We start from the raw sequence: 12,385 nt of genomic DNA on the forward strand, positions 1-12,385 counted from the left end.
ATTCAGCACGCCAGCGCAGCGCAGCATCTCGTTCCACTTTCTCAGGGAACAAGGTTACAGATAAGTAACCAGGAACATTCCCTTTTGAAAGCTTCAGTCGATGCGGCGCTGCTCAGCGCATTGGGAACGAGAATACCCATGCCGCCATGTTTGAAAATGTTTGGACCCCTAAGGTTTTGCAGGTGTGCTACTAAACCACAAGAAGGCCTCAGACATTAACTTGTGATGTTGACTCAAGGACATGAGAGCCCTGAGTAGCATGAACATCAAAACTATAAAATCTTATGAATGTGTGCAGAGAGGACCAACCTGCCAAATCACAAACCTGTTGTAAAAAGGCCACCCCTTGCTAAAGCACTACAAAAGGTGACCCCTCTTGTGGAGTGAGCTCTAAGACCTATAGGTGAAGCTTGACCGCGTGCCTCATAAGCCAAAGCAACAGCATCCCTGACCCAATGAGACATGGTCTGCCTGGTGGCAGCTGCTCCTCTGCTACCACCACCATAACAGATGAACAGTTGCTCCACTGATTGTGCGGTGGACGCAAGTCTGAAGAGCACTGACTGGACAAAGTTTAAGATTACTCCTGCTCCGGCGTTGTAAACGGCGGAGGGCAGAAGTCCTCTAGAATGACCGGATGTACAGCTGGAAATGGAACCTTAGTCAGGTAAACAGGATGAGGATTACTTTCACCATCCCTGGGGCAAAGTCTAAGCATGATGGTGAGATAGACAGAGCCTGCACATTCCCAATTCTCTTTGAAGAAGTTGTCGCCATGAGAAAAAAAACATTTTTAGAGTCAGAAGTTTATCAGACGCTGATTCTAAAGGTTCAAAGAGGGTTTCAACCAGACCCTCAAGAACTATAGCTAAGTCCCAAGAAGGCATCTTGGTTTTCACTGTAGGCCTCAGTCGTCTGGCCCCATGAAGGAAGCGAGAGAGCAAAGGGTCTCTCCAGAGTAGCATCCCGTCAATCAAGGCATGGCAAGCCGAAGCAGAAGAACTGGAGGAAACGCAAGCAGGTGCATTTTGGGCCATTTGTGCGCCATCGCATCCAGACTGGGTGACTCAGAGAGAAGTAGATTTTGTTTTGTGGCAAAATTTCTATCTGAAAATATGGATCCTTCAGATCGATTGTGATGTCTTGATGGTTAACATCTATCACTTGAACGCTTTGAATGTATGGTTTAAGCCTCGAAGATCTAAGATTGGGCGCACTCCCCCACCCTTCTTGGGAACCAGGAAGTATCTGCTGCAATAGCCCGATTCTCTCCTTGAATGAGGATCATGTTCTACGGCCTCTTTGCCCAGAAGAGTTTGTAGCTCTTGAGACAGTACCTGCATTAGCTCCGGTTTCACGGAAGTGGAGACCACGCCGTTGAAATGTGGAGGATGACGAATAAACTGTATCCTGTATCCTATCCGTACTGTGCTCAAAACCCATGCAGAAATGTCAGGCAGAAGTTTCCACGCTGCCAGACTCTCTGAGAGCGGTACCAATTTTAACACTTCTTTTTGAGGGGATGTTAGCTTATCCGTGTCCTGAATTACAGCAGGAAACACTGGAACATCTAACATCTCGCTGGATACCACCGCCCCCCAAAGCACAAGAAGTGGTGGGGATGGAAGGGTTTTGTGAGGATAACGGGAAGGGGCAAATGCTTCCTTCTGCACCTAGAGCCACTAGCTGTGGCTGAACTGATGAATGCCTCTTCAATGCCCGTCAAATTAAGCCAAAGATGCCTCCCCATGCTGACTAAAGCTGAACTAGAACGGCCAATTGCACGGGCCATATGCTTAGTCGCACAGGGTGACAATTCTGTGGCTCGACGAAGCTCAGTGAACACTTCCTCGTGTGCCTAGAGCCACTAGCTCGGTGCCCTGAAGCGGCGGACTGATAGGGTATGACCGTACTAGCCGCTCTAGAGACCTCCAGCAGACCGATCTCCTGAGGGCACTGAGGAGAGATGGGCACCGTGTAATGCGGTGTACACCGCTCTTCCACAGAGATTGACTACTGCCCACACGCAAGTCCTTCAACAGGTCAGCCTGGTATGCCTGTAATACTGACATAGTGTGTAGCGCAGCACCAGCCTGACCTGCAGCCTGGTAAGCCCAAGAGGTAAATCATTCCCATCGTGAACTGAAGAAGCACCGGAGCGTGCTTCGAGATCACGAGAAAGGATATGTGGATCAGGTGATGCAGCAAGCAAAATCCCTACGAGAGCCCCGCAATGATAATAAGGTTGCGGTCTGGAAAATAATTCAGATGAGAGCGAAGCATTTTCTTCACTTTTTCTTCATTTTCCTGATGCACACATGCACAGAATGATCTGAAGACAAAAAACCTTTTGATGCACCTGTGGCTTATCTATTTTAAGCCCTGGTTTGTGGGCACGCTCCGATGACGTCATCAACCGAGGCTATATTACCGCCGGGTCAATTCTATTGATGTGTTATACACAATATTCACAGCTGGTCACGAATTAGACATTTTCCAATGCGCTGAGCAGCGCAGCATCGACTGAAGCTTTCGAAAGAGAACATCTAATTCTTGCAATGTTTTTGACATGATAGTATGCTGATTTAGTTACTGCTATGACATGACTACTGAAACTAAGGTCTGTCTCCAGAATCACACCAAGATTCCGGACTTGATTTTTAGTTGTTTGACCCCTAGAGTCAAGGTATCAAGGCAGTCACTTAGAAAACTTCATATTTGTTTCCAAATAAAATAAAATTAAGTTTTTCCTTGTTTAACTGAAGAAAGTTCTGGCACATCCAACTATTAATTTCACCAATACATTGGCAGAGGGAATCAATGGGGCTGTAGTCATTTGGAGATAAGGCAAGGTAAATCTAGGTATCATCAGCATATAGCTGTGATAGGCAATTTGGTTCTTTCTCATTATTTGACTTAGCGGGAGCATATACAGGCTAAACAAAAGCGGTGCAAGAATTGACCCTTGTGGGACTCCACATGTCATGGACGTCCACTTAGACTTATGCTCTCCTACACTCAAATAATAGCCTCTCCCTTCTAAGTATGAACTAAATCATTTGAGTACCATCCCAGAAAGCCAGACCCAGTTTTCCAGTCAGTCTAGTAGTATGTTATGATCGACAGTGTCAAATGCAGGACTGAGATTTAGAAATACCAGCACTAATTTTTTGCCAAAATCAGAATTTAAGCGAATATCATTTATCATCTTAATGAGTGCTGTCTCTGTACTGTGATGTGGTCGGAAACAAGATTGAAAATTGTCCAAAATTTTCAAATAAGATAATTAATACAAAATAAACAAATAAATTGTTTTACAATACAATTATCTAAACAGCCTTAAATCAAGATATTTTTTTCAGATGTAACATAAAGATATGAATTCTTCTTTTCTCGGACATTGAATAAAATACTTGTATGAGATATTTTTCATATTATAACATAAAATTAAGCAATATCACAAGCGGTTTTTGCGAATAGGAGCATGACTGCAAAACGTGATATTGATTTTATAAAAACCCTTAGCAAACAAGTTAATATCAAGACAAAATTTAATTTAAAAATAGTTCCAAACAAATCCATAAAATAATTTTTGTGTGTTTCTGAGCAACACACAGAGGTGATTTATTACTGAATGTGTCAGGTGCTTTGAACATATTAATTGAATAAATTATTCTGTGACATATTCATTAATTGATTTGCCACTGTATATAGACTACTGAACGTTTTTGCTATATTCATTCTTTTTTATATATATACCTCAGGGGTAGTAAACTACTTTTGCCATGTTTCTGTAGTGTATAGCTTGCTACATTTCCCAGCTATAGATTTAGTTTAGTGAGACTTCATTTAATGTAGAGTAACTGTTATCTTACTTCACTACATTTCCCAAGTAGCTTGCCCAACACTGGATATGACTAGCATTCTTTAGTTATTAAGTATCGCTATATTGACATAAACAAATACATGAAATGGCTCGTACACCATGTTTACCAATGAGAGAATGAAATCTTTGGCTGAAATGTTTTCAAGACTTATGCCACAAATGATTTTATACTGACAGATATTCCCAGACCAGCTCTGACTGTGCTGCCACAGAGTTCATTGTTCTCTGGAGACTCAGTTACTCTGAGATGTGAGGTGGATCAGTCATGGGATGGATTGGAGTTTCTCTGGAGTAAAAACTCAAACACTGAATCTACTGAAGCTTCAACTAAAACAGTTGATTCAGTGAAAGTCTCTGATGGAGGAGAGTACAGGTGCAGAGCACAAAGAGGGGGATATTACACCGATGTCAGTGAACCAGTAACATTGACAATATATGGCAAGTTTAGACCTTATTTACATACATACTGCACAAATGATTGCATAAGCCTAAATAATTGCCTGTTATATTTATAGAAAATAACAGTTTAACCTAATTTAGCATGAATGTCTTTTACTCCAGTTTTTATTCTCTAAAACAGCTCATTGTTTTCATTGTAAATTGTTGTCATTGCACAGAAAAACCAAAAGCCAAATTAAGCATCAAACCCAATCATCATGTATTCAGAGGAGAGACAGTCACTCTCAGATGTGCCATTGATGGTGAAGGAGTCACTAGCTGGCGGTATGTCTGGTATAAATACAGTGCATTCTACAACTCCAGTGACCTGCAGGAACACACATTCACGTCTGTTAATGAGTCTGTCACAGGTAAATACTCCTGTTATGGAGCAGAGAGAGGAGGATCACGAACATCAAACATCAGTGATGAAGTTACACTGACAGTATCAGGTGAGCTTGATCGTCTCTTCATACACACACTCTTTATATGTTATTAATGAGTGATTTCTCTTTTTTAGATAGAGTCCAGGCAGTTTTAAGTGTTTCTCCACAGAAGTGGTTGACTGAAGGAGATCCAGTGACTCTGATCTGTGAGGTTTATGGCTCCTCTACAGAATGGACATTCAGCTGGTTCTCTGTAACTGCTTCACCTGGTAATACTGTATATAATGTGCTTCATGTGGTAAAAACTCATTTAACTGGTTTTATTAATTGGTTTTATGTGCATGTACTGGTGCCCATAATTTCCATGAGCTTTGATCTGGCCCTAATAGAGTCAAACTGAATACAATGAATTACCCCAACAAACATAATTTAAAGTGTAAAAGCATACAGCAAAAGCTCCTTAAGGTGAAATCTACATGAATTCTTATTTTTTGTAGACAACAAACATCTTTATCAGCTGCTCTCAGACAGCAGCAGAGGAGCTGGAGGAAACTACACTGTCAGTTCTGCTGCTCTAAAACACACAGGAGTTTATGTGTGCAGAGCAGAGAGAGGAGAACCAGCATATAACACAACCTACAGCAACACACAGGAAGTATGGGTCACTGGTGAGTTCAAACATGATCAGTTTGAATGAGACAGAACTAGATAAGAATGTATGAGAGTGATATAAAGAGAAATCTTTTTTTTTTTTTTTTTGAGATCTAAGATGAGGGAAGAGCGGGGTCGAAATTAACGTTGGACGAAAGTAACAAAGCGATTTTCTCAGAGCCTTTTACTGCATTTGCATTCTAATCATGTTCAACATGCAACACTTGACAGAGCTGAGAAATATCACGTGATTTTGTCATCATTTCCCGCAGTTAGGTCCGTAAAACTGTTTTCGAGTACTAAAAGTAAAGTATTGAAACAATTTTTTTTTTTATTAGTTGTGTTGTTTTTCTTGTTTCATCTGTCACAGTAATGATCAATCTACAGGTTATTTAGCCCTTTAACACATCCTAAAGTTTGCATTTTCAGATTTTATAAGTATAAATGTTAAATCAGGTTTAAAAAGTTTCTGTGGGAACGAATTTTTACTAAGTATTTATTTTGTTCCGGTGCATGCTATTCTGTGAAATTCTGTGTCTTGCATCATTTTTTAAAATGTTTGTGTAATATTATACCAAAAGAATATGTCTAGAGTGAGCATCAGAAAGACAAACAGAGGTCCAGTTTTATCCAGTTTATGAGAGGGCATTTCTAGACATAGAGGAACATCACTCTCTGGGCAACTGCTATGTCGCATTTATCTTTGGTTATATTTAGGTTTACACCTCCACCTATGAATTTGCAGTGTTTCCAGATGTTTTAATCCACATTTTTAATGTATGCATAAAAACAACTGGATGGAAAAATGAATAGTCCTACTGCTACATTATGTTTAGAATTTGTACTATGCTAATGTAATTAAATCTTTTATATTGTTAATTCTGTTGAAAAAATGTTTTACAAAAAAAATACACAAAAAAAATAAAAAAATAAAAAAATAAAAAATAAATATATATATATATATATATATATATATATATATATATATATATATATTGTGGCGGGGAGAGTGATCACACGATTGACAGTAATGCAATGAAGTCCCCAGAGGGGCGATTTATTGAGCAGTGGGTGCAAGTAGACTGTGCAGTGCCGACGTGCTCTGGTGCAGGAGTCTTGGTTGTGCAGCAAAAAGTATCAGTGGGTGGGGCGTGACGTGCTGTTCCTCAGACACCTGAATCTGAAAAGAGAGCCAGAACACAGCGTTAGTTTTGTTCTGGAGTCAAAGCTCAACTACCTCTCCTTTTCCTATGCTTAAAAGCTGTTCTGCTGATGGGGTTCAGGTGTCGGTGATCACCATGCACTCCCCAGTGATTGCAGTGTAAGCGCTGTTTCCTGGGTGACGCTAATCCCTCGTTAGCTGGCTCGCCACCCCCCCCCCCCCCAAAGCGCCATCATGGTACTGCGTGAACATCTGTGGAGAGAAAAGGGAGATTGGGGGGAGGGAGGGAAGTGTTATTTGACAGGCCTGACCATAGTGACCACATCCTGGAGAGACTGTCGGCATTGCCATGAGCCGCCCCAGCCCGATGCTGAACCCTGAAGTGGAAATCCTGGAGGGCCAAGAACCATCTGGTGACCCTGGAATTAGTATCTTTGGCCCGGGCCATCCACCGGAGCGGAGCGTGGTCTGTGATAAGAGTTAAGGTGCAGCCCAACAAGTAATACCTCAACTCTAGGATGGCCCACTTGATGGCAAGTGCTTCTTTCGCCACGGCTGCATATCGAGTCTCTGCTGGGGTGAGCTTCCGACTGATGTATACCACTGGGTACTCCTCTCCTCCTTTCTCTTGGGAAAGGACTGCACCCAGGCCTGTGTCAGAAGCATCCGTCTGTAGCTTTTCTGGCTGCCCTTTTTTGGTCAGGTCTGTCAAAGGGCTGGCTATTGAGGAGAAATTTGGTATGAAGCAGCGATAATATCCGGGTAATCCCAAAAAGGCACGCACCTGAATTTTGTTGGTGGGCTGCGACGCTTGCTGAACCACCTCTATCTTCCTGCTCTGAGGTCAGATTAGCCCCCGGCCAATCTGGTAGCCCAGGTATTGTGCCTCTGCAAGTCCTAGGTGGCACTTCTTTGGATTAGCAGTAAGTCCAGCTCGCCGCAACTCCATTAGCACTCTCCATAACCGATTGAGAAGTTCCTCCCTGTTCACCAATTGGTGCGGTTGCAAAATGATGTCCATCATTCTCTGGAATGTGGCAGGAGCCCCGTGAAGGCCAAAAGGGAGAACCCGGTGATGCCAGTGGCCACTAGGGGTACTGAATGCAGTCTTCTCCTTTGAGTCCGGGGTGAGGGGCACCTGCCAATAGCCCTTGGTCAGATTGAGCGTAGAGATGTAACAGGCCCCGCCTAACCTCACCAAAAGCTCATCCACACGGGGCATGGGGTAACCATCAAAGCTTGAGATTTCATTTCATTCAGCCACTGAAATCGTTAAAAAACTGGAGAGTACCATCTTTTTTTGGGACCCTTACGATGGGACTGGACCAGGGGCTGCGGGATTTCTCAATGATTCTCAGGTGGTGCATCCAGGCTACTTCCTCCTCAACAGCCTGCCGGCGAGCCTCCGGGATTCGGTAGGGCCGCGGATCTCATGTTGTATAATCCGGGTTTGCCCGGGTAGCGTATTGAACACATTTTTTAATTGTCTGACCAGGGTGGTTATCTCTGCCTTCTGCATTGGGGTGAGCTGTTCCCCTGCCCGCGACCACTGGGGTCAGTTGAACATAGCTGTTCAACAAGCTGCCAGTTGCTCCTGGGGGGCCACCCACCTCTTGAGCAGGTTGATGTGGTATATCTGCTGCTCCTTCGGGCATCCCACCTGGCGAACACGATACGTTACTGGCCCCACTTTCTCTATGATGGTATAGGGTCCCTGCCAGGAGGCTAGGAATTTGGAAGTCACAGTCAGCACAAGAACCAGCACTCTGTCCCCAGGTTGGAATTCCCTTGGCTGGGCTGGCCGGTCATACAGCCGTTTCTGGGCACGTTGGGACTCTTGGACAAGGGGCATCACCCGTTCTATCATCTCACGCATTTCTCGCATATGTTCGATAACGGTTCTATGGGGGGGCTGGCTGTTGCTCCCATGCCTCTCTTGCCACATTCAACAGCCCGTGGGGCTGTCGGCCGAACAGCAACTCAAAAGGCGTGAACCCAGTGGACGCCTGAGGGACCTCTCGGATGCCGAATAACACATAGGGGAGCATCAGGTCGCGCCCATCTTCCGCCACAACTCGTCGCAACATCTGTTTCAGTGTCTGGTTGAACCTTTCAACCAATCCATCCGTCTGGGGGTGGTATACTGAAGTGTGGAGCTGCTTCACCTTAAGGAGCTGGCAGAGCTCTGCCATGAGCTGAGACATGAAGGGGGTTCCCTGGTCAGTCAATATGTCCTGTGGTATTCCCACTCGACTGAATAGCATGAACAAATCACGGCCAATGGCTCAGGAAGTGCCCTTCCTGAGGGGCACGGCTTTGGGGTACCGGGTTGCATAGTCCAGTATCACTAAGATGTGTTAATGACCCCGGGCAAGGGTGATCAAGCTGCCTTAGTCTAGGACCACTCGTACGGTTCCCCCATCCAGGCTGACGGTTCGCTCAGGGGCACCTTGCGGGACTGCTCTGTGGATGATACAACCAGCTTTCCACACTCGGCCTCCCGGGGATGGCGGCTCGGTGAGCATGGGTTCATCGGTTTGTCCTGGTGCAGGTACCACTGGTCAATTAAATGGCGTTGAGGTGCCCTCTCTCGGGGAACTCCTTCAAGACTGTTGGAAGACCATTTCTGGTGACTACCTCTTGAAGCTCATCAAGAGAATGCCAAGAGTGTGCAAAGCAGTAATCAAATCAAAAGGTGGCTACTTTGAAGAACCTAGAATATGACATATTTTCAGTTGTTTCACACTTTTTTGTTATGTTTATAATTCCATATATAATTCCATATGTGTTAATTCATAGTTTTGATGCTGTCAGTGTGAATCTACAATTTTCATAGTCAAGAAAATAAAGAAAACTCTTTGAATGAGAAGGTGTGTCCAAACTTTTGGTCTGTACTATATATGTAATATATATATATATATATATATATATATATATATATATATATATATATATATATATATATATTTTAAATCAAGTTTGTACGGTCATGAGGCATTTGCTGAAACTTAAAGGGTTAGCTCACCCAATAATCAAAATTATGTCATTATGTCTCACCCTCATGTTTTTCCAAACCCATGAGACCTCCGTTCATCTTCAGAACACAGTTTTAGATATTTTATATTTACTCCAAGATCTTTCTGTCCCTCGATTGAAACTATGTGCACGGTATACTCTCCATGTCCAGAAGGTTAAGAAAAACATCATCAAAGTAGTTCATGTGACATCAGAGGGTAAGTTAGAATTTTTTGAAGCATCGAAAATACATTTTGGTCCAAAAATAGTAAAAACTATGACTTTATTCAGCATTGTCTTCTCACTGGTCTGTTGAGAGGTTTCAAAACACTGCAGTGTAGTTATATCACTCGATGTAACCGGATCTTCTTGAACCAGTTCACCAAATCAAACTTAATCGTTTAAATGGTCCGCATCTCCAATAAGCATTAATCCACAAATGACTTAAGCTTTTAACTTTTTTTAATGTGGCTGACACTCCCTCTGAGTTCAAACAAACCAATATCCTGGAGTAATTCATTTGCTCAAACAATACACTGACTGAACTGCTGTGAAGAGAGAACTGAAAATGAACATCGAGCCGAGCCAGATAATGAACAAAAGATTGACTCTTCTAGAGTCAAGAACCGTTTCTGTCAAACGCGACCGATTCGAGAACCGAGGAGCTGATGATACTGCGCATGTGTTGTGTGATTCAGTGTGAAGCAGAATGACACACAGAGCATCTGAACTGAACTGGGTTATTGTTTTTTTTTTTTTTTTTGGTGATTGATTCTGAACTGTTTCTGTGCTAATGTTATGAGCCCAGGTAAACCGAAGACTAGAATCAAGGGCAATCATTGCAAATGACGTGATTACGTAGAGCGCAAAAGAACCAGTGAACAGTTTTCTTCAACCGGTTTATTGAATCGAACTGTTCAAAAGAACTACTGGTGATCCGAAAACCGATGAGTCAATCCTTTGTTCATTATCTGGGTTGGCTCGGTGTTCATCTTCAGTTCCCTCTTCACAGCAGTTCAGTCAGTGTACTGTTTGAGTAAATTAATTACTCCGGGATATTGGCTTGTTTTAACCCAGAGGGAGTGTCAGCCATGTTACAAAAGTTAACAGCTTAAGTAATTTGTGCATTAATGCTTATTGGAGACGCGAACTGTTTTAAACGATTCATTTCGATTTGGTGAACTGGTTCAAGAAGATCTTGTTACATCGAATGATTCGTTCGCGAACCGGATATCACTACACTGCAGTGTTTTGAAACCTCACTTGATGATGTTTTCCTTACCTTCCTGGACCTGGACAATATACCATTCACACAGCTTCAATGGAGGGACTGAGAGCTCTCGGACTAAATCTAAAATATCTTAAACTGTGTTCCGAAGATGAACGGAGGTCTCACTGGTTTGGAACAACATGAGGGTGAGTTATTAATGACATAATTTTAATTATTGGATGAACAATATTTAAATTCAAAATACAACTATGAAAATGTAATTTAATAACTTTTTGCAAAAGTAAAGGACAAGATATGTTTGCAGTTACATATTAACAAGTTCATAGTCTGGTATACTTAATAAAAATAAAAGTAACAGAAAAAAAATCTAGCTTATATTGTTGTGTTACTTTTGACCCACTTGTGTGTTATTTTTTTCCCCTCCGACGGGGTTGAAAGTAACAATGTGCAACTTATGTTCAAAGTGAAATTATACTCAAGTCTTTCTACATTTCTACAAAATACCACCTGGTATTGAAGGACCACACTTCTGAGTTACTGGCCACAGTAGAAATATATCTCAGTCTACAACATTATCTTTTAAAATTATGTTTTTCTGAAAACTTTTACTTTTGCCCCTGCTCTCCCCTACTATGATATTACACGATTTCAAAATGTAAAAATTTCTCATCAATTTGCAAATAAAGGAAATAGTCATTGAAAATGAAGCATGACTATGTATGGAACACAAATGTTACTAATACTATCAATAATATTATTTTTATTAGTGAACCTGAAGGAAAACAATTAAATAAGCCAATGTAAGGGGAACAGGGCAATTTAGCTCAAAGGGAATCATTTAAGATTTTAAAGGGAATTTGAACAGAATCACTGTTTCACGGCTGATAACTGAGACTCTCTGCGATTCACTGAACGAGCCGTTTAACATTGGACACTAATATCCAAAGTATAGTGAAAACACTCTCAATTAGCACAGTAACAAGATCGGCAGTTTAAGACATTAACTTGTAAGCAGAAAACAAGATACTTCTCTTTCAATATGAATAAGGCTTGGTTGGGTGTCTCATGGGAAGTTGGGAAGTGACGTCTTGGGAAGCCTGTGGTTGGGTGTTGGCTGACGATGCAGAGTTGTGTGGGCTGGTTGAAGTTGAATGGGCACTCGAAGTCTGACTCTGAGACATGGCGCTACAAAACTTAACTCAGAACACGAAACTCTCAAACAGAAAAGAAAAGAAACTAAAGTAAAAGAACAGAAGTAAAGTTTGACTAGACTAGGTGGTGCTTCTTCTCATCGTGCCTAAGTAGCAGCAGGCGTACAGGCCGACGCACACTGGAACCACACTAAAATAATGCTTACAGTGATGACTAAAAGCATGGCTAATAGCAAAAGCTAAGAAGCAAAGCTACAAGCTAAAAAGTTAAAAGCTAAAAGCAGGTTAACTAATAGCAAAAGCTAAACGCAAGCTAAAAGCAGAATTTGATGGTGTCTTGAGTATTTAAACTGTCCTTTTGGCCACACCTCAAATGTTGTCTTGAATAATTAGATATTGTCTTGGCCCGGGGGTATCATAAATCATATGTGGTCCGAATTTTCCCGCTATTGCAGGGTATCATTT

The 12,385-nt window shown here is 42.1% G+C and overlaps 1 protein-coding gene across 1 annotated transcript in view; it reads left to right on the forward strand.

The window, feature by feature from the left end:
- LOC127953780 (basement membrane-specific heparan sulfate proteoglycan core protein) overlaps positions 1–12,385 on the forward strand; it is a 287,372-nt gene that overhangs the window by 181,516 nt on the left and 93,471 nt on the right. The window contains exons 11-13 of the mRNA XM_052553074.1: positions 4,696–4,776; positions 4,845–4,979; positions 5,208–5,378. Of these exons, the coding sequence (XP_052409034.1) occupies positions 4,696–4,776; positions 4,845–4,979; positions 5,208–5,378 (387 nt within the window). The remainder of the gene's footprint in view (positions 1–4,695; positions 4,777–4,844; positions 4,980–5,207; positions 5,379–12,385) is intronic.

The sequence above is a fragment of the Carassius gibelio genome, chromosome A3 (genome assembly GCF_023724105.1).
Source record: "Carassius gibelio isolate Cgi1373 ecotype wild population from Czech Republic chromosome A3, carGib1.2-hapl.c, whole genome shotgun sequence".
Classification (NCBI taxonomy): domain Eukaryota; kingdom Metazoa; phylum Chordata; class Actinopteri; order Cypriniformes; family Cyprinidae; genus Carassius; species Carassius gibelio.